Here is an 18,960-nt window from a genome sequence, read left to right as displayed (position 1 = left end):
CTGATAATCTCCCACGATCTGGGGCTCCACGCAAGATCTCATCCCGTGGGGTCAAAATGATCATGAGAACGGTGAGCAAAGATCCCAGAACCACACGGGGGGACCTGGTGAATGACCTGCAGAGAGCTGGGACCAAAGTAACAAAGGTCACCATCAGTAACACACTACAACGGCAGGGAATCAAATCCCGCAGTGCCAGACGTGTTCCGCTGCTGAAGCCAGTGCATGTCCAGGCCCGTCTGAAGTTTGCCAGAGAGCACATGGATGATCCAGCAGAGGATTGGGAGAATGTCATGTGGTCAGATGAAACCAAAGTAGAACTTTTTGGTATAAACTCAACTCGTCGTGTTTGGAGGAAGAAGAATACTGAGTTGCATCCCAAGATCACCATACCTACTGTGAAGCATGGGGGTGGAAACATCATGCTATGGGGCTGTTTTTCTGCCAAGGGGACAGGAGGACTGATCTGTGTTAAGGACAGAATGAATGGGGCCATGTATCGTGAGATTTTGAGCCAAAACCTCCTTCCGTCAGTGAGAACTTTGAAGATGAAACGAGGCTGGGTCTTCCAACATGACAATGATCCAAAACACACCGCCCGGGCAACAAAGGAGTGGCTCCGTAAGAAGCATTTGAAAGTCCTGGAGTGGCCTAGCCAGTCTCCAGACCTCAACCCCATAGAAAATCTGTGGCGGGAGTTGAAAGTCCGTGTTGCTCAGCGACAGCCCCAAAACATCACTGCTCTCAAGAAGATCTGCATGGAGGAATGGGCCAAAATACCAGCTACTGTGTGTGCAAACCTGGTATATATATATATATAATTTTTTTTTCAAGTTAAATATATGAATGCTTTTCATTTTCCAGACGTGTTTGATTCAGTCTATATACTTGATCAAAAATTATATTGGAACAATTTGGCTCCAAGCAGAGCTGTTTATATCTTTTAGGGGTCCTTATGCAAGCGTCATGGTCTCTGCTTTTTATACTCTCCCTCCATTATGTGTGTGTGTGTGTTTGTGTGTGTATGTATGTCTAGACGTCTTTGTCCATCCATCCTTTCAGGGTCGCGTGGTTTTAGTGTCAGGGTTACAGGTTATTGTCGGGTTTAAGCCAGGGGTTGGCAAACAGCTGGCACGTGAAGGGTTAACTGATGGCATGGCCATAGCTAGACTGGCCATCAGTCCAGCTATGATTTTTTTTCGTAACGGTTGCACATTTAATTTATCCACCATCATACATTAAGCCAAGAAGAGTTCATTATACTAACAAGACATATCAACGCTGGGCCAAAGTTCAGCACGTGGTTAAAGTTTGTAAATATCACTCAGCAGCCAGTCACAATGATGAAGCAGGTAGCATCAACACATAAATCTACCCGGCTTAAATCACAAGACCACCTCTGACCGAAAAGCTGTAGATATTTCTTGTTTGCACAAATGAATTATAGTGCATCTGCAGGTAAATGAACATCAAATCTCTCAGACTAAAATCTGTATTATTCTTTTAGTCTTAAGAACATATGTTGTATATTTATCACCCTTATGATAAAACCCATGTCAGCCATTGGTTTATGGACTTTGTATTTAGAAGCCTCAACATTTGCTTTATTGCTATTGCTTTGTTTTTTTTTTGTGAGCCTTTTTGGACCATATTAGGATGAGGGATCAGAATCTGGAGTCATGCAGACTACTGTTTCGTTTAGCGTGAATCTATAACATTTGTACAGCAGATCCAAGTTGATCCAAGTCATCTGCATAGAGGAGAACTTTAGTAGCAGGCTTGTATAAAGTGAAGCTTTGTGCTCAGATTTGCTGCAAACACTCGTTTTACTTCTGTTACCCTGTTTTGATGCAGAATTCAGTTGAAATCAGGCAAGAACGGGACTTTCTTTTTTAATGTGTTCTTGTGAATTGATTGTGTATCGCATACATTTGATTTGACTTTCTGCGAGACAACAGTCGTCCGCTGGCCAAAAAAGTTTTCCAAATACCTCCACGTGATCAAGCCTGGATTTAGAAAAGAATAGCAAAAAAAATCTGCACCTCCTGCTTCACATGCAATTTGTGTTGTGTGTTCAGAGGCGGCGGCAAGAGGGGAGACCTCGGCTCATCCAGCTGGACAGCCTGATCAGGAGGAGTCGAACATTAACTCAGGTCTTCCAGGGCACCCTGCAGACTCAGCTGCTGGCAACAGCGAGGGAGTGCGGCCGCCGCTGGGATGACGTGAACGCCAAACAGGAGTCCATCACAGGTCAATTGCAGGTATGCGAGTCAGACCTTCTGAGGAGGGTTTCACTTTTCTCTCTTCTTTATAATTGACACTTTTTTTCTCTCTCTCAGCTCCTTGTCTCAGAGTGGGAGGGATTTGAAGCACAAAGGGAGGAGCTTGTCATTTGGTTGGCTGATATGGATGTCCACCTGAGTGAGGTTTACCAGCTAACAGGAAACACCAGTGAAAAACTGAAACAACTGCAGGTGTGGCCTTGTTTTGATATAACATATATTTGATATGATACATACGTCAGAGACATTGTCCTAAACTGGACTAACAAAGGACCATGAGTCCAACATGAAACTTACCTTACATAAGGTAAGGCTGAAGTTCATTGATAATTTTAATCAAAAACTTGTTGTTGAAATATTTTTACTGAATATGCAAACATCTGCTGATGAAAATGTGTTGATTTATTGGTCTGTTATGAAGCTATTGCTATTTCTAATGTGTTTTTATCACTTTCTGATGTTTTATTAATTAAACAATACATGTAGTAATTGTTGTGTTATCTATAGATATAGTATTTATATATATATTTATTTATTCATAGTATAGTAAAAATGTTTAATCATTACTGTTTAAATGACTAATATGTGACATGTATTAGTAGTGATGTGGTGCTGAGGGTTAAAATGCCTTTTTGTCTTTTGGTATATTACGAAACGGCAATAAACCATTAATATATGTCTATGCTGTGCTCGTATTTATTTTACCCTACTCAAATTCAATTTATGATACATTTTATTTTGAAAGATTTAAAAAAAAATTTAAAGAACCATTTTAAAAAGGTTTTTTGAAAAACCATTAAAAGTGCCCCAAAGAATCATTTCTTGATGGCCATCAAAAATTCAATTAAATTTTATTCTTTCTCACCTGTCTTTCTGTCTGTTAGATTTGTATTGTTTATTGTCATTTATGCTTAGAAATATTTAACCTTATATGCTTAGAGGTGTATAATCGATTGTGTAGTGATAGGGTGTGTTATCCTTAATAGTCTGCAAAGGCTTTGTGTGCATTCCAGAGTGTTCTGGCATTCACACCCACATTCTGGGAGCATGAGAAGAGGTCATACCTTCTCTTATTGTTTTATGGCAGGATAAACGTGTCTATATCTGTTTTAGGCTAAGTGCCTTTTGTTTAGATGAACTGTTGGACTTCCAAACCAGCAGGGTTAGGGAAGTCGTTTATGGGGTCACACTCTGACCACACACACACAACACACACACACACACACACTTACACAACGCACAGGCAAGGTACTCTTTGTGTGTATGTAGACGTCATATGTTAATGAACCTATGTATATGACGAGAGCGACTGGGGTCAAGTGAAGGAACGGCGCTTGTCGTGGTTCTCTCCCTCATGCATGAGTAACACAAAAAACTTTGCCTACTTGGTGTTTAATGCTTTTTGCTGTGTAGTTGAATTGTCCTTAACGTTCCAGCGAATAGGTTTATGCTACAAACCTATCACTGTCTCCTTTCAGTTTTTAAAGGTTGCCATGTTAGAAAAAACATTTTGCCCTGCCATGCTGTTTATTGATGTGGTAAATTAATAGTTTATGAAAATATCTCTAAATCTGTTAGTTTTTTTGTTTTTTTTAATATTCAGTAATGATCATGTCTCACCTTTAGTCTTCTCTGTCTTAGTTTCAGGTTTCCACCATGTGTTCAGGAGGTTTACTCGACCAAGCAGTCTTTGGGTTTCGGCTAAGTACTGTTTAGAATACCAGAATGGGAAGGATGGTGTAGGTTTAAGTTTATTAGACTGATACATATATACCATACAAGTGGAGTTGATGATCGTCTGTCCATGGAGTTCGGAAACACGTAAGCTAAACTAAAGTTCAATATGTTTAGGCTGGGGGGGGGTTCCCATGTAGCACTGAATATTTCTTTTTCAGTCACCTTTTCCATTATGTGTTTATACACCTCTCTGCATGTAATTATTTTTTATTATTATCATTATCATTATTATTATTATTAGTATAACTGATTATTAATCTCTCTTCCACAGCATATCTCTGTCCTGTCTTCCTTACTTCCCCCTTGCCACCCCTTCTTGAGCCTGGTTCTGCTGAGGTTTTCTTCCTGTTTAAATTTAGTTTTTTCTTCCCGTTGTCTCCGAAGCCCTTGATTATGATGTTGGGTCTTTCTCTGTTTTGTTTGCATTATAATAGGGTCTTTACCATAGATTATAAAGTGACTTAAGGCAACTGTTAATTTGTTTTGGTTCTAGCACTACTCCATTGGATCATTTTTCAGAGCTATGTTCATATCGTAGCTCTGAAGAATCATATAGTCATATACTGTCTCCTGGATGTAGAAAAGCTATTTTTTTAAAACATTTCTCAAGGTTTTGGCTTTGTTTTTTTTTGTTTTTTTGTTTTTATTTCTCTACTGCCTGGAATGAAATGCTTAAACGTTGCTTTATTTATGTATTTATTTAATCATTAAGCACAACTGTATACAAAAATCCTGTCAAAACAAGAAATGTCAGGATGTCAAACAAGAACCAGATTCAACCAAAAACAGAAAAAAGAAATTTCACCATTTTATTTATTAATGAAAATCTAACTTTAACAAAAGATTAATAAAGAATGTATTTAGTGATTAAGAATATAGTATAAAGAATATAATAATAAAAAATCATCATATTTGCCAAAAAAAAGTTTGTCAAAATGTTTATATAGTTTCAACTCTTAGTCACATGTTTAAAAAGTACAATGTTTAGAATAAATAATGTGCGTGTGTGTGTGTGTGTGTGTGTGTGTGTGTGTGTTATGTTTTGGAAGCAAAAATATTATTTAATTAGTAAAGTAACCACAAACCCAAGCTGTCCCATAAATAGAATAGAAACTACTACTTCACCTCAAAGTTGTAAAATGTCATAAGGACAAGAGTAAAAATTTAAGTACTCTACTAAAGTATAAGTATTTGACGTTATTGTTTTAGTACAGGATCTTGAGTTATATGCCACATCCAAAATATGCATGGAGCAACACAGCAAGAAAACAGAGTGAGGTGAAAGGGGTGAAGTGGACCAGATTTTCACCACTGCAGGTGAATTTTAAGTCACTGTCTGTGGCTGGAGAGGTGAAGCTAACGAAACCTGGTGGTGTCCCAGTGACTGTGTTTCTGATCCATTCCTGGTACTTGGACACACGAGTGCCGATTTCTAGTTTCATTGGGTAACCATAGGAATCATGGAGGGTCATAACTCCACTCTGCACCCAGATTGATCCTTTTTTGATCATAATTGGAGCTCCTCTTTTCCACTGAGAAAAGAAATTGGTAAAAGTCAACATGGTAGCAGATAAATACAAAAATGGAAGTTTCAAAACGGAGAATGGAGAATGCCACCATTTATTTACAGTGTGTGTATATTTGTACAAAAATAATACATAAATAGCACTGGAGTTACTTTCAAGAAGTTAATAGTTTTCATGTTCTTTTTAACTGAAAAGATTAAAGACTGAAAACCCATTGGAGTTTTTTTTTCTATTATAGTAAATCCATAAAATGAAATCTGACAAATATTTCTCACGATAAATGTGACTTTAGCTGGTAGACCTGTTCCACAAAGGAGCTCAGTCCTGTCATTTTAGAAAGAACTGTCTTATGGAAAATTCAAAATATATCAAATAAAATGATTTAGCTATTAAACAACCATAAGAACTGGTATGCTACTATATACATATATGAATAATTGCAGAAACAAAAACATAAATATTTTTTCACACTAGCATTTAACAAGTGATTACATAAGAAACAAATAAAAAGTTGTGATTACCCAACATGAATCTTGTCTTCCAGCTCTGGGCCCAGCACAGATCATGTTCTCTGTGATCACTTTGTCATGTTTATAGTGGCACTGACACTCATTTCCTCCTACTATTGGAATAGTAACATCTGTTGGATGTTGGAGAAATACCCGTCACTATCTTTGAAACAGATTGCAGGATAGCAACTTTTGAAAGAATATATCATAAGACTGTAATATAAAAAAAAACACCCAGCACGCCCCTGCGGGCGGTTTATCCTTCAAGCTCGGGTCCTCTACCAGAGGCCTGGGAGCTTGAATATATATATATATATAGACATAGATATAGATTTTATTTTTACTTACAATCAAAACCACAACCAGTGACCCAGCTGCTGATCCCACTGTGAAAAGTGCTGTTTTTTGAGGCTAAGCAGATCGGCTGAATGTAGTCTGTGAAATACACAGGAGCTGACAGCTTCAGCAGACAAATGTCACTGTTGTATGTCGTGCTGTTGTATTCAGGACTACAAATTACTTCTTCAACTGTCCGAATCACCACATTTTGACTGAAACCTGACTGAATGTGCTGGCCCAGATGGACTTCTTTGTTGCTGAGTTTATCACTTGATTTTAAAAGAAGATTTAACAAAAAAACACAAAAGAGGAATCTTGTTATCACAGTTCAGAATAGATACTAAGAAATATTTTCAGTACACGTTTTCAGTAATGGACACATTTATTGCATAAATGATCACAAATACTTTTATCATGACTATCTTTTATCATGAGCAATGTAAATAATGTGATGGATATCGTATGGATGGGTTTTAACATCTTTGTGGGGACCAAAAGTTTGAAGTTTACTTGTGGGGACCGGCAGCCCCTGTGGCAACCAAAACCCCAGCCCCCACGAGTTTGAAGGCATTTTGAGACTCAAAATGTGGTTTTAGTGTCAGGGTTACAATTAGGTTATGTTTAGGTTTAGGGTAAGTGTCAGGGTTAGGCATTCATTTTTGATGGTTATGGTTAAGGTAAGCAGCTAGGGAAAGCATTGTGTCAATGAGATGTCCCCACAAGGATATAAAGTGTGTGTGTTTGTGTGTGCGTGTGTGTTTGCATAGTTGAATTTTGTTATCTTCATGCAGAGCAGAGGATTTCTTATTTAAAGTTTTTATGCTAACCTTCAAAAATAAAAAGTTAATGGATGTGCTGGTGCGTCCAAATCACATGGCAAATATTAGATGACATAGCAACAAAAGGCTGTCTCACTGAGCCTCCATTTCAAATTTTGTTGAAAGTGAGGACTACATACCAGTTTTTAATCCTAACACAGATGCATTCCTTCTATGCATTTAAATCCTACATCCATTCATACATCAAAACAAACCAAAAAAAAAACTTATGTTGTCTGTTGTGGATACATCTTACTGTAAATAACATAGAAGCTTTTAGATATTTTATTATGTGATAATGATATTGTTGAACTGCTTTAGAAAATACATACAAAAGAAAAACACTGCTCTGAATCACATTTAGTGTCATACTTTAGATCATCTGAGTTTATATCAGGAAGCACCTGCTAGCCAGGGTTGGTTCTATTTTCCTAAATTGCAGAGTAGGATTAGGTCATCATCAACACATGATGACAGATCTTTTAGGGCTAAGACAACAAGCTGCTGACTGTAACTTTGCATTTAATGGATCTGTCATTTAACATAGTAACATTGAGAGGTATCACAGTTCTCTGAGAAAACATGATATTCTTAAGATGTATGAATATTTTAGACTATGGTCCATCTATATGTTGTGGACAGCAGTTAAACCAGAGATGTGGACCACTTACAGAATTGGTCTGCTTGATCAGCTATATTTAGGGCCGGGACGACGCGTTGACATAATCGATTACGTCGACACGTAAAATACGTCGATGTAAAAAAATGTGCGTCGATATGTCGTCACTTTCAAAACAGATATGGCGGCAGCGAGTGGTGACAGCATCAGTGAGGCAGCCGCAGTCGACTTAAATCACTCCACTCGAACACACAGTTCTACAGTATGGGGATATTTTAACAGAAAAGGTTGTGATTCAGTCGTTTTCTGGCTTTGTAAGGTGGAAATGGCCCCCACATTTAAGCTGCTCAGCAGTAACATAGCAGCTGCTGTTTAGTTGTTGTTGTCGTTGTTAGTAGTTTTTATTTGTGGCCCATGCTGGCAAAATGAGTCGGAATGCACGCAGGCTGATTATGAGAATCCCGAAAGACGAAAATGTGAGACAGCAAATTGGCAGCAGGAAAAGAATTAATCATTAGATTCATTGATGCATCGACAAATTAATCGCTAGATTCATCAATTAGGAAAATAATCATTTTGCCCGGCCCTAGCTGTACTACTTAACAGAGATGGTGGAGAGCTCTTTGTGACCTTGAAAAAAAAAATTTAGAAATATAAATTGCTGGTAATTAAACATTCCTGCTTTCATGAATAACTTTGACATAATGTAGTGGAAGAAAAATTATTACAGTAAATGTAAAATGAGCACCAACAGTCGCGTGTAACATGATTACCAATGTGAAAGAGACACGGGGACTCACTGTGATATACAGGAAGCAGCTGTCAGCACCCACTGGTTGGTAATCAGAGACCCTTCACACCAAAACTCTCCACTGGGGTCTATAATGACCCGCCAGGGCAAACTTCCTGTGTTTTTCACAATCCTACCACATGCTGACAAAAGAAAAGAAATCACCTTTCATCAGTGAGTAAATTAATCAGCCACAATATTTAGATATATCTCAGGAATTTTCAATTTCAGATCATTTTGAATGTACTGCTGGGAGAGTTCTGACCTGGCATTCATGTGGATGCTATTTTCAAGACAGCTGACCACCTCAACATTGTTCCAACAAAGCACACTGAGCTATAGCATGTTATTGTGTTTTATTATAGTTTTGATATTGTTGATAATTGATCTATATACAAGTTTCTCTACTTCAATTACACAATACGTTTAGGATTTTTAATATTTGTCTAATGAATAGAAAATTAATAGATGGACTGAAATAAATAAAATTGTAATACAATATTTCAACACAAGAAGCAGAAGCACATGTGAGCATCTCAAAATGTGTGCACAAGATTGCACAGCTTCTTCTGTTGCAAGTCAACTTGGAGATTTTCAATTTAAAAACAGATTAAAAATTGAAACTGATTACGTTGCAAATTTCAACAAGATCACTTTCATGAGTGATTCAGCCTTGTCTGACAAGCTGCATTTGTATCCAAACCAGAGTTAGCTAAGACCCGTCAGCATCTAATGAGAATTTAATTAACAATAAGATCACACCTGCAGGCAAGTTTTACATGCAATACTAGAAAAGTGATTCGTATGACAGGCAGTTACTGAAAAATATCAATGTCTTTAAGAGGACATTTGTCTTAACAGATGAAGAAATTCTTAGAGCATGATATTTATTGTATTTGACCCATTTTTACAAAAAATAAGGCAAGGATTTATCAACATACTGTTTACTGTACAGCTTAACTGTATACAAATGGGTGGATGAAAGGCTGGATGAAAAACTAAAAAGTTGTATTTACACAGTTTTTTAATGATTAAAAATGTATCTCACCTGAACAGATGACAGCAGCATCCTGACCATGTTCACATGTGTTTGAACCAAATCCACTGTGTTGACACTCAGCTAGAGAATTTTCATTTCCTGAACAGGTCACATCATCAAGCCAAATTGGTCCAGTTCCTGCACCAAAGTGAGCTGATTGAGGAACTTCCAGTGCCGACCCACAGTTTATCTGTCTGCAAACCACCTCAGCATCATTTAAGTCCCAGCCATCATCACAGACTGTTCCCCAGCTGTTATTGTGGTAAACTTCAACTCTGCCAGAGCACTGACTTGATCCAGGCCCAGCTAATCTGATCAGAGCTATCAGTTAAATGACAAGAACTATGATTTGATATTTTCTTTACATTACAAAAAGGATTGTACAAGATAAAGGAACAGACTGCATTGCATTTTTTTCAGTATCTAAAACCATTCTCACCTGAACAGATGACAGCAGCATCCTCAAAATGTCCACAATTGTGTGATCCAAATCCACTGTGTTGACACCCAATAAGAGAACTTTCACTTCCTGAACAGGTCACATCATCAAGCCAAATCTGTCCAGTTCCTGCACCAAAGTGAGCTGATTGAGGAACTTCCAGTGCCGACCCACAGTTTATCTGTCTGCAAACCACCTCAGCATCATTTAAGCCCCAGCGATCATCACAGACTGTTCCCCAGCTGTTATTGTAGTAAATTTCAACTCTGCCAGAACATCGAGTTGATCCAGATCCAACTAATCTGATTGCATCTATCACATAACAGATGAAAGATATTTTAAAATTTCCATTGCACTAAGTGAAGGACTCCATGTAAAATGCACAAGAAAAGACTGATCTGCAATGTCTTCTAGTATTTCAGTGTGTCTCACCTGAACAGATGACAGCAGCATCCTGACCATGTTCACATCTGTTTGATCCAAATCCACTGTGCTGACACTCAGTTAGAGAACTTTCACTTCCTGAACAGCTCACGTCATCAAGCCAAATCTGTCCAGTTCCTGCACCAAAGTGAGCTGATCGAGGAGCTTGTAGTGCCGACCCACAGTTTATCTGTCTGCAAACCACCTCAGCATCATTTAAATCCCAGTTATAATCACAGACTGTTCCCCAGCTGTTACTGTGATAAACTTCAACTCTGCCAGAGCACCGAGTTGATCCAGGCCCAGCTAATCTGATCGGACCTATCAGTTAAATGACAAGAACTATGGTTTGATAGTTTATTTAAATTTTTTAAAAAAGGAATGTACAAGATACAAGAATAGACTGCATTGCAATTTTTCACTATCTAAAAATGTATCTCACCTGAACAGATGACACCAGCATCCTCATCATGTTCACAGTCGTGTGATCCAAATCCACTGTGTTGACACCCAATAAGAGAACTTTCACTTCCTGAACAGGTCACATGATCAAGCCAAATCTGTCCAGTTCCTGCACCAAAGTGAGCTGATTGAGGAACTTCCAGTGCCGACCCACAGTTTAACTGTCTGCAAACCACCTCAGCATCATTTAAGTCCCAGCGATCATCACAGACTGTTCCCCAGCTGTTATTGTGATAAACTTCAACTCTGCCAGAGCATCGAGTTGATCCAGATCCAACTAATCTGATCACATCTATGAGGGAAAGGAGATTAACTTTCATATCATGTGTTAGTGACATTATAAATAGTGTATAACACACTGGAACAGCCTGAAGTGCTATGTCTTCTAGTATTTCAGGTTATTTTTACCTGAACAGATGACACCAGCATCCTCATCATGTTCACAGTCGTGTGTTCCAAATCCACTGTGTTGACACCCAATAAGAGAACTTTCACTTCCTGAACAGCTCACATCATCAAGCCAAATCGGTCCAGTTCCTGCACCAAAGTGAGCTGATTGAAGAGCCTCGAGTGCCGACCCACAGTTTAACTGTCTGCAAACCACTTCAGCATCATTTAAGTCCCAGCCATCATCACAAACTGTTCCCCAGCTGTTATTGTAGTAAATTTCAACTCTGCCAGAGCATTGAGTTGATCCAGATCCAACTAATCTGATTGCATCTATCACATAACAGATGAAAGATATTTTAAAATTTCCATTGCACTAATTAAAGGACTCCATGTAAAACGCACAAGAAAAGACTGATCTGCAATGTCTTCTAGTATTTCAGTGTATCTCACCTGAACAGATGACACCAGCATCCTCAAAATGTCCACAGTTGTTTGATCCAAATCCACTGTGTTGACACCCAATAAGAGAACTTTCACTTCTTGAACAGGTCACATTGTTAAGCCAAATCTGTCCAGTTCCTGCACCAAAATAAGCTGATTGAGGAGCTTGTAGTGCCGACCCACAGTTTAACTGTCTGCAAACCACCTCAGCATCATTTAAGTCCCAGTTAGAATCACAGACTGTTCCCCAGCTGTTATTGTGATAAACTTCAACTCTGCCAGAGCACAGAGTTGATCCAGGCCCAGCTAATCTGATCGGACCTATCAGTTAAATGAAAAGAACTATGGTTTGATAGTTTATTTAAATAAAATAAAAAACCAGGAATGTACGAGATACAAGAATAGACTGCATTGCAATTTTTCACTATCTAAAAATGTATCTCACCTGAACAGATGACACCAGCATCCTCCCAGTGAACACAGTTGTGTGATCCAAATTGATTGTGTACACACGTAGTTAGCGAACTTTCACTTCCTGAACAGGTCACCTCATCAAGCCAAATCTGTCCAGTTCCTGCACCAAAGTGAGCTGATTGAGGAGCTTCCAGTGCCGACCCACAGTTTATCTGTCTGCAAACCACCTCAGCATCATTTAAGTCCCAGCGATCATCACAGACTGTTCCCCAGCTGTTATTGTGATAAACTTCAACTCTGCCAGAGCATCGAGTTGATCCAGATCCAACTAGTCTGATTGCATCTATCTCATAACAGATGAAAGATATTTTAAAATTTCCATTGCACTAATTAAAGGACTCCATGTAAAATGCACAAGAAAAGACTGATCTGCAATGTCTTCTAGTATTTCAGTGTGTCTCACCTGAACAGATGACAGCAGCATCCTGACCATGTTCACATCTGTTTGATCCAAATCCACTGTGCTGACACTCAGTTAGAGAATTTTCACTTCCTGAACAGCTCACACCACTGAGCCAAATCTGTCCAGTTCCTGCACCAAAGTGAGCTGATCGAGGAGCTTGTAGTGCAGACCCACAGTTTATCTGTCTGCAAACCACCTGAGCATCATTTAAATCCCAGTTATAATCACAGACTGTTCCCCATCTGTTACTGTGATGAACTTCAACTCTGCCAGAGCACCGAGTCGATCCAGGCCCAGCTAATCTGATCGGACCTATCAGTTAAATGACAAGAACTATGGTTTGATAGTTTATTTAAATTAAAAAAAAAAAAAAGGAATGTACAAGATACACTCAACAAAAATATAAACGCAACACCTTTGTTACTGCTCCCATTCCCCATGGGATGGACGTAGAGACCTAAAATTCATTCCAGATACACAATATAACCATCCCTCCCAAACAGTGGTCACAAATCAGTCCAAATGTGTGGTAGTGGGCACATCTGCTATATTGAGATAATCCATCCCACCTCACAGGTGTGCCACATCAGGATGCTGATCTGACATCATGAGTAGTGCACAGGTGTACCTCAGACTGCCCACAACAAAAGGCCACCCTGGAATGTGCAGTTTTGTCTCACAGCAAAATGCCACAGATGCCACAAGCAATGAGGGAGCGTGCAATTGGCATGCTGACAGCAGGAATGTCAACCAGATCTGTCGCCCGTGCATTGAATGTTCATTTCTCAACCATAAGCCGTCTCCACAGGCGTTTCAGAGAATATGGCAGCACATCCAACCGGCCTCACAACCGCAGACCTCGTGTAACCACACCAGCCCAGGACCTCCACATCCAGCAGGTTCACCTCCAAGATCGTCTGAGACCAGCCACCCAGACAGCTGCTGGAACAATTGGTTTGCACAACCAAACAATTTCTGCACAAACTGTCAGAAACCGTCTCAGGGACGCTCAACTGCATGCCCGTCGTCCTCATCGGGGTCTTGACCTGACTCCAGCTCGTCGCCGTAACAGACTTGTGTGGGCAAATGCTCACATTCGATGGCGTCTGGCACGTTGGGGAGGTGTGCGCTTCACGGATGAATCATGGTTCACATTGTTCAGGGCAGATGGCAGCTGAGAATGTCCCAGTTCTTGCATGGCCAGCATACTCACCGGACATATCACCCATTGAGCATGTTCGGGATGTGCTTGACCGGCGTATACGACAGCGTGTACCAGTTCCCACGAATATCCAACAACCTCGCACAGCCATTGAAGTGGAGTGGACCAACATTCCACAGGCCACAATTGACAATCTGATAGACTCCATGCGACGATGTGTTGCACTGCATGAGGCAAATGGTGGTCACACCAGATACTGACCGGTTCTGGGTCCCCAGACCCCCAATAGCGCAAAAAACTGCACATTCCAGGGTGGCCTTTTGTTGTGGGCAGTCTGAGGTACACCTGTGCACTACTCATGATGTCAGATCAGCATCCTGATGTGTCACACCTGTGAGGTGGGATGGATTATCTCAATATGGCAGATGTGCCCACTACCACACATTTGGACTGATTTGTGACCACTGTTTGGGAGGGATGGTTATATTGTGTATCTGGAATGAATTTTAGGTCTCTACGTCCATCCCATGGGGAATGGGAGCAGTAACAAAGGTGTTGCGTTTATATTTTTGTTGAGTGTACAAGAACAGACTGCATTGCAATTTTTCACTATCTAAAAATGTATCTCACCTGAACAGATGACACCAGCATCCTCCCTGTGATCACAGTCGTGTGATCCAAATTGATTGTGTACACACGTAGTTAGCGAACTTTCATTTCCTGAACAGGTCACATCATCAAGCCAAATCTGTCCAGTTCCTGCACCAAAGTGAGCTGACGGAGGAGCTTGTAGTGCCGACCCACAGTTTATCTGTCTGCAAACCACCTCAGCATCATTTAAGTCCCAGCCATCATCACAGACTGTTCCCCAGCTGTTATTGTAGTAAATTTCAACTCTGCCAGAGCATCGAGTTGATCCAGATCCAACTAATTTGATTGCATCTATCACATAACAGATGAAAGATATTTTAAAATTTCCATTGCACTAATTATAGGACTCCATGTAAAACGCACAAGAAAAGACTGAAGTGCAATGTCTTCAGTATTTCAGGTTATTTTACCTGAACAGATGACACCAGCATCCTCATCATGTTCACAGTCGTGTGTTCCAAATCCACTGTGTTGACACCCAATAAGAGAACTTTCACTTCCTGAACAGCTCACATCATCAAGCCAAATCGGTCCAGTTCCTGCACCAAAGTGAGCTGAATGAAGAGCCCCGAGTGCTGTCCCACAGTTTATCTGTCTGCAAACCACTTCAGCATCATTTAAGTCCCAGCCATCATCACAGACTGTTCCCCAGCTCTTACTGTGATAAACTTCAACTCTGCCAGAGCACCGAGTTGATCCAGGCCCAGCTAATCTGATCGGACCTATCAGTTAAATGACAAGAACTATGGTTTGATAGTTTATTTAAATAAAATAAAAAAACAGGAATGTACGAGATACAAGAATAGACTGCATTGCAATTTTTCACTATCTAAAAATGTATCTCACCTGAACAGATGACACCAGCATCCTCCCAGTGAACACAGTCGTGTGATCCAAATTGATTGTGTACACACGTAGTTAGCGAACTTTCATTTCCTGAACAGGTCACATCATCAAGCCAAATCTGTCCAGTTCCTGCACCAAAGTGAGCTGATCGAGGAGCTTGTAGTGCCGACCCACAGTTTATCTGTCTGCAAACCACCTCAGCATCATTTAAGTCCCAGTCATTGTCACAGACTGTTCCCCAGATGTTATTGTAGTAAATTTCAACTCTGCCAGAGCATCGAGTTGATCCAGATCCAACTAATTTGATTGCATCTATCACATAACAGATGAAAGATATTTTAAAATTTCCATTGCACTAATTATAGGAATCCATGTAAAACGCACAAGAAAAGACTGATCTGCAGTGTCTTCTAGTATTTCAGGTTATTTTACCTGAACAGATGACACCAGCATCCTCATCATGTCCACAGTTGTGTGTTCCAAATCCACTGTGTTGACACCCAATAAGAGAACTTTCACTACCTGAACAGCTCACATCATCAAGCCAAATCGGTCCAGTTCCTGCACCAAAGTGAGCTGATTGAGGAACTTCCAGTGCCGACCCACAGTTTATCTGTCTGCAAACCACCTCAGCATCATTTAAGTCCCAGCCATCATCACAGACTGTTCCCCAGCTCTTACTGTGATAAACTTCAACTCTGCCAGAGCACCGAGTTGATCCAGGCCCAGCTAATCTGATCGGACCTATCAGTTAAATGACAAGAACTACGGTTTGATAGTTTATTTAAATAAAAAAAAGGAATGTACAAGATACAAGAACAGACTGCATTGCAATTTTTCACTATCTAAAAATGTATCTCACCTGAACAGATGACACCAGCATCCTGACCATGTTCACATCTGTTTGATCCAAATCCACTGTGTTGACACCCAATAAGAGAACTTTCACTTCCTAAACAGGTCACCTCATCAAGCCAAATCTGTCCAGTTCCTGCACCAAAGTGAGCTGAATGAAGAGCCCCGAGTGCTGTCCCACAGTTTATCTGTCTGCAAACCACCTCAGCATCATTTAAGTCCCAGCCATAATCACAGACTGTTCCCCAGCTGTTATTGTGATAAACTTCAACTCTGCCAGAGCACCGAGTTGATCCAGGCCCAGCTAATCTGATCGGACCTATCAGTTAAATGACAAGAACTATGGTTTGATAGTTTATTTAAATAAAAAAAAGGAATGTACAAGATACAAGAACAGACTGCATTGCAATTTTTCACTATCTAAAAATGTATCTCACCTGAACAGATGACAGCAGCATCCTGACCATGTTCACATCTGTTTGATCCAAATCCACTGTGTTGACACTCAATTAAAGAACTTTCACTTCCTGAACAGCTCACGTCATCAAGCCAAATCTGTCCAGTTCCTGCACCAAAGTGAGCTGATCGAGGAGCTTGTAGTGCCGACCCACAGTTTATCTGTCTGCAAACCACCTCAGCATCATTTAAGTCCCAGCGATCATCACAGACTGTTCCCCAGCTGTTATTGTAGTAAATTTCAACTCTGCCAGAGCATCGAGTTGATCCAGATCCAGATAATCTGGTCTCACCTTTTAAGCACAAAAAAAGTCAACTATGTTTTTATTTGTTTTTTACATTTAAAAACAATACTAAATGGATGACACAAGAACACTCTGCATCTGATCTCTGCATCAGCTGATCCATGCCCAGCTATTCTAATGTTTCATGCATCTGTAAACAGATGAAAACAGAACACAGTTCAACTCAACTTTCGATTCAGTTTCATGCAAACAACCCCAGATTACTGCAACAATCACCACATTGCACTTTATACCGCAATGTAAAGCTCCTAACGTATGACAGAGAAAACTGCAACAATTCGATGATCCCCTATGATCAGGCACTAGGCAATGGTGGGAATGAAAAAAATCCCTTTTAACAGGATGAAACATGCAACAAAAAAAGAGGTAGGGAGAGGCAGTCATCTGATGCAAACAGTTGGGGGTTGAAGGGAAAAGAATAGGGTTTAAAGAAAAAAACAACAAGTATGGGTGAAAGAAGATTAAAGTTAATGGTAAGGAACAAGGTATTTAACAAAGTATATAAGGTATATATAAACATCTAGGGTAAAGATGCTCAATGTATGATGGGAAGCTCACAGCACCCTGATGCTATCGAAAATTTGTGTTTCACCTCATTTAACCTCAGTGTACTGTTGGTATGTAGATGTAACTTTGTAACTTACTTGAGCAGAGAATGACTGTAAAGATCAGAAAAGAAAACTAATCATAAGTTTTGTTCAAGGTCATGACACACTTATCAAGCTGGTGCCTACATGATGGTGAACTCTATTCACACAATTGCTATAAAGGAGCTTTAATTATGTTTTAATTTTACATTGCTAAGTTTTTGTTTTTGTATGGGTTTATATCAGTCACAAATTGAAATTAGACATCTTTGGCTTCCAAACCCTGAAAAGTGGGGATAATAACCTGCAGTAGCAATGGGTTACCAGTGCACAAAGCTGTTACTGGATGAGGACTGTCTGTCCCAATTTTATTTCCTTATTTTTACAACCTTTCTATTTACGTCTGGGCGCTTACTTTATAATTCAGATTAAATAAACCCCAAAGATATTCTGTGTTCTGGGCTGGTTAATTTATCCATGCTACAATTACAAAACAAACCAGAATCTCAAACATGAAACAAAAACACTAACTTGGCACCGGAAAATAGAATTAAGAAACAGAAGTAAACAAACCGGAATTGAGAGCAAGGATAATGTTAATAACATGGGAGAAGAAAGCCCATTCAATGAGCCCATTTTGAGAACTCATGACTCGTCCCATCAAATGACTCGTCCCAGAGATGGACCGATTCCGATATTACATATCGGAATCGGTCCAATACTATGGCGTTATTTTTGAGCCACTATTTTGAGCAGTAGTGGTTTTTGATACAGGCGACACAGGGCGGCATTGTGGTGGGGGGCGGGCATCGGCAAAAAAATAGAAAAATAAAAAAAATTGCTCGTACTCATGCTGCCCCGACGTAATGCCAGGCACCGATCGGCTTTGTGCCGCTCATTTGCTGGGAGTAAGGGCGCCCTCCGTTTGCGAAGTGCGCCTGCTGCTTGCGGCACAGGGAGGAGAGGGCGGGGCAGCGGGGGGTTCTCTGGCTGGCTGGAGCAGCATCTAATAACCAACTCGCAAAATAAAACAAAATTAAAACAAACCAACAAACACGAAAACACCAGACATCATGATACAGACTTATAATTTGCACCAATGTTTTTTCGAAATTCTATAAAGTGAGCGCGAGAGCCCTCGGTGCGCCTGCTTGCTGCTAAAGTCAAAGTAAACTTTATTGTAATCTCCGCTTCATATAGTCCAGTATATAGAGAGACGAGACGACGAGGCTCCAGTTACAGCAGTGCAAGAAAACAAACAATAAATATAAGAAGACTAAGAAAATAAATATGGACTTTAGGACTCGGGGTAAAGGGATCAATAGCAATTTAAAATTTATAATTTACAGTTTAATGATTTAAAGTCTCACACACAACCTTTCGAAATGGGAGGGGGCCCTGCTGCTT

At 39.9% G+C, this 18,960-nt stretch overlaps 1 protein-coding gene across 1 annotated transcript; it reads right to left on the bottom strand.

Annotated features, from left to right (window-relative positions):
• Positions 1 to 5,220: 5,220 nt before the first annotated feature.
• Positions 5,221 to 18,344, bottom strand: LOC113013843 (deleted in malignant brain tumors 1 protein-like). The gene is given in 18 exon segments (XM_026155036.1): positions 5,221 to 5,551; positions 6,067 to 6,185; positions 6,403 to 6,662; positions 8,631 to 8,763; positions 9,669 to 9,980; positions 10,030 to 10,410; positions 10,531 to 10,842; positions 10,964 to 11,275; positions 11,392 to 11,703; positions 11,824 to 12,135; positions 12,260 to 13,003; positions 14,484 to 14,795; positions 14,915 to 15,247; positions 15,321 to 15,662; positions 15,783 to 16,094; positions 16,213 to 16,524; positions 16,643 to 16,954; positions 18,326 to 18,344. Coding segments are annotated over 18 exon segments (5,448 nt in total). The 3' UTR covers positions 5,221 to 5,242.
• Positions 18,345 to 18,960: the final 616 nt, after the last annotated feature.

This window comes from Astatotilapia calliptera, chromosome 3 (assembly GCF_900246225.1).
Source record: "Astatotilapia calliptera chromosome 3, fAstCal1.2, whole genome shotgun sequence".
Lineage (NCBI taxonomy): Eukaryota > Metazoa > Chordata > Actinopteri > Cichliformes > Cichlidae > Astatotilapia > Astatotilapia calliptera.
Note: the sequence above shows the minus strand (reverse complement) of the source record. Positions and strands in the feature narration are given on the sequence as shown.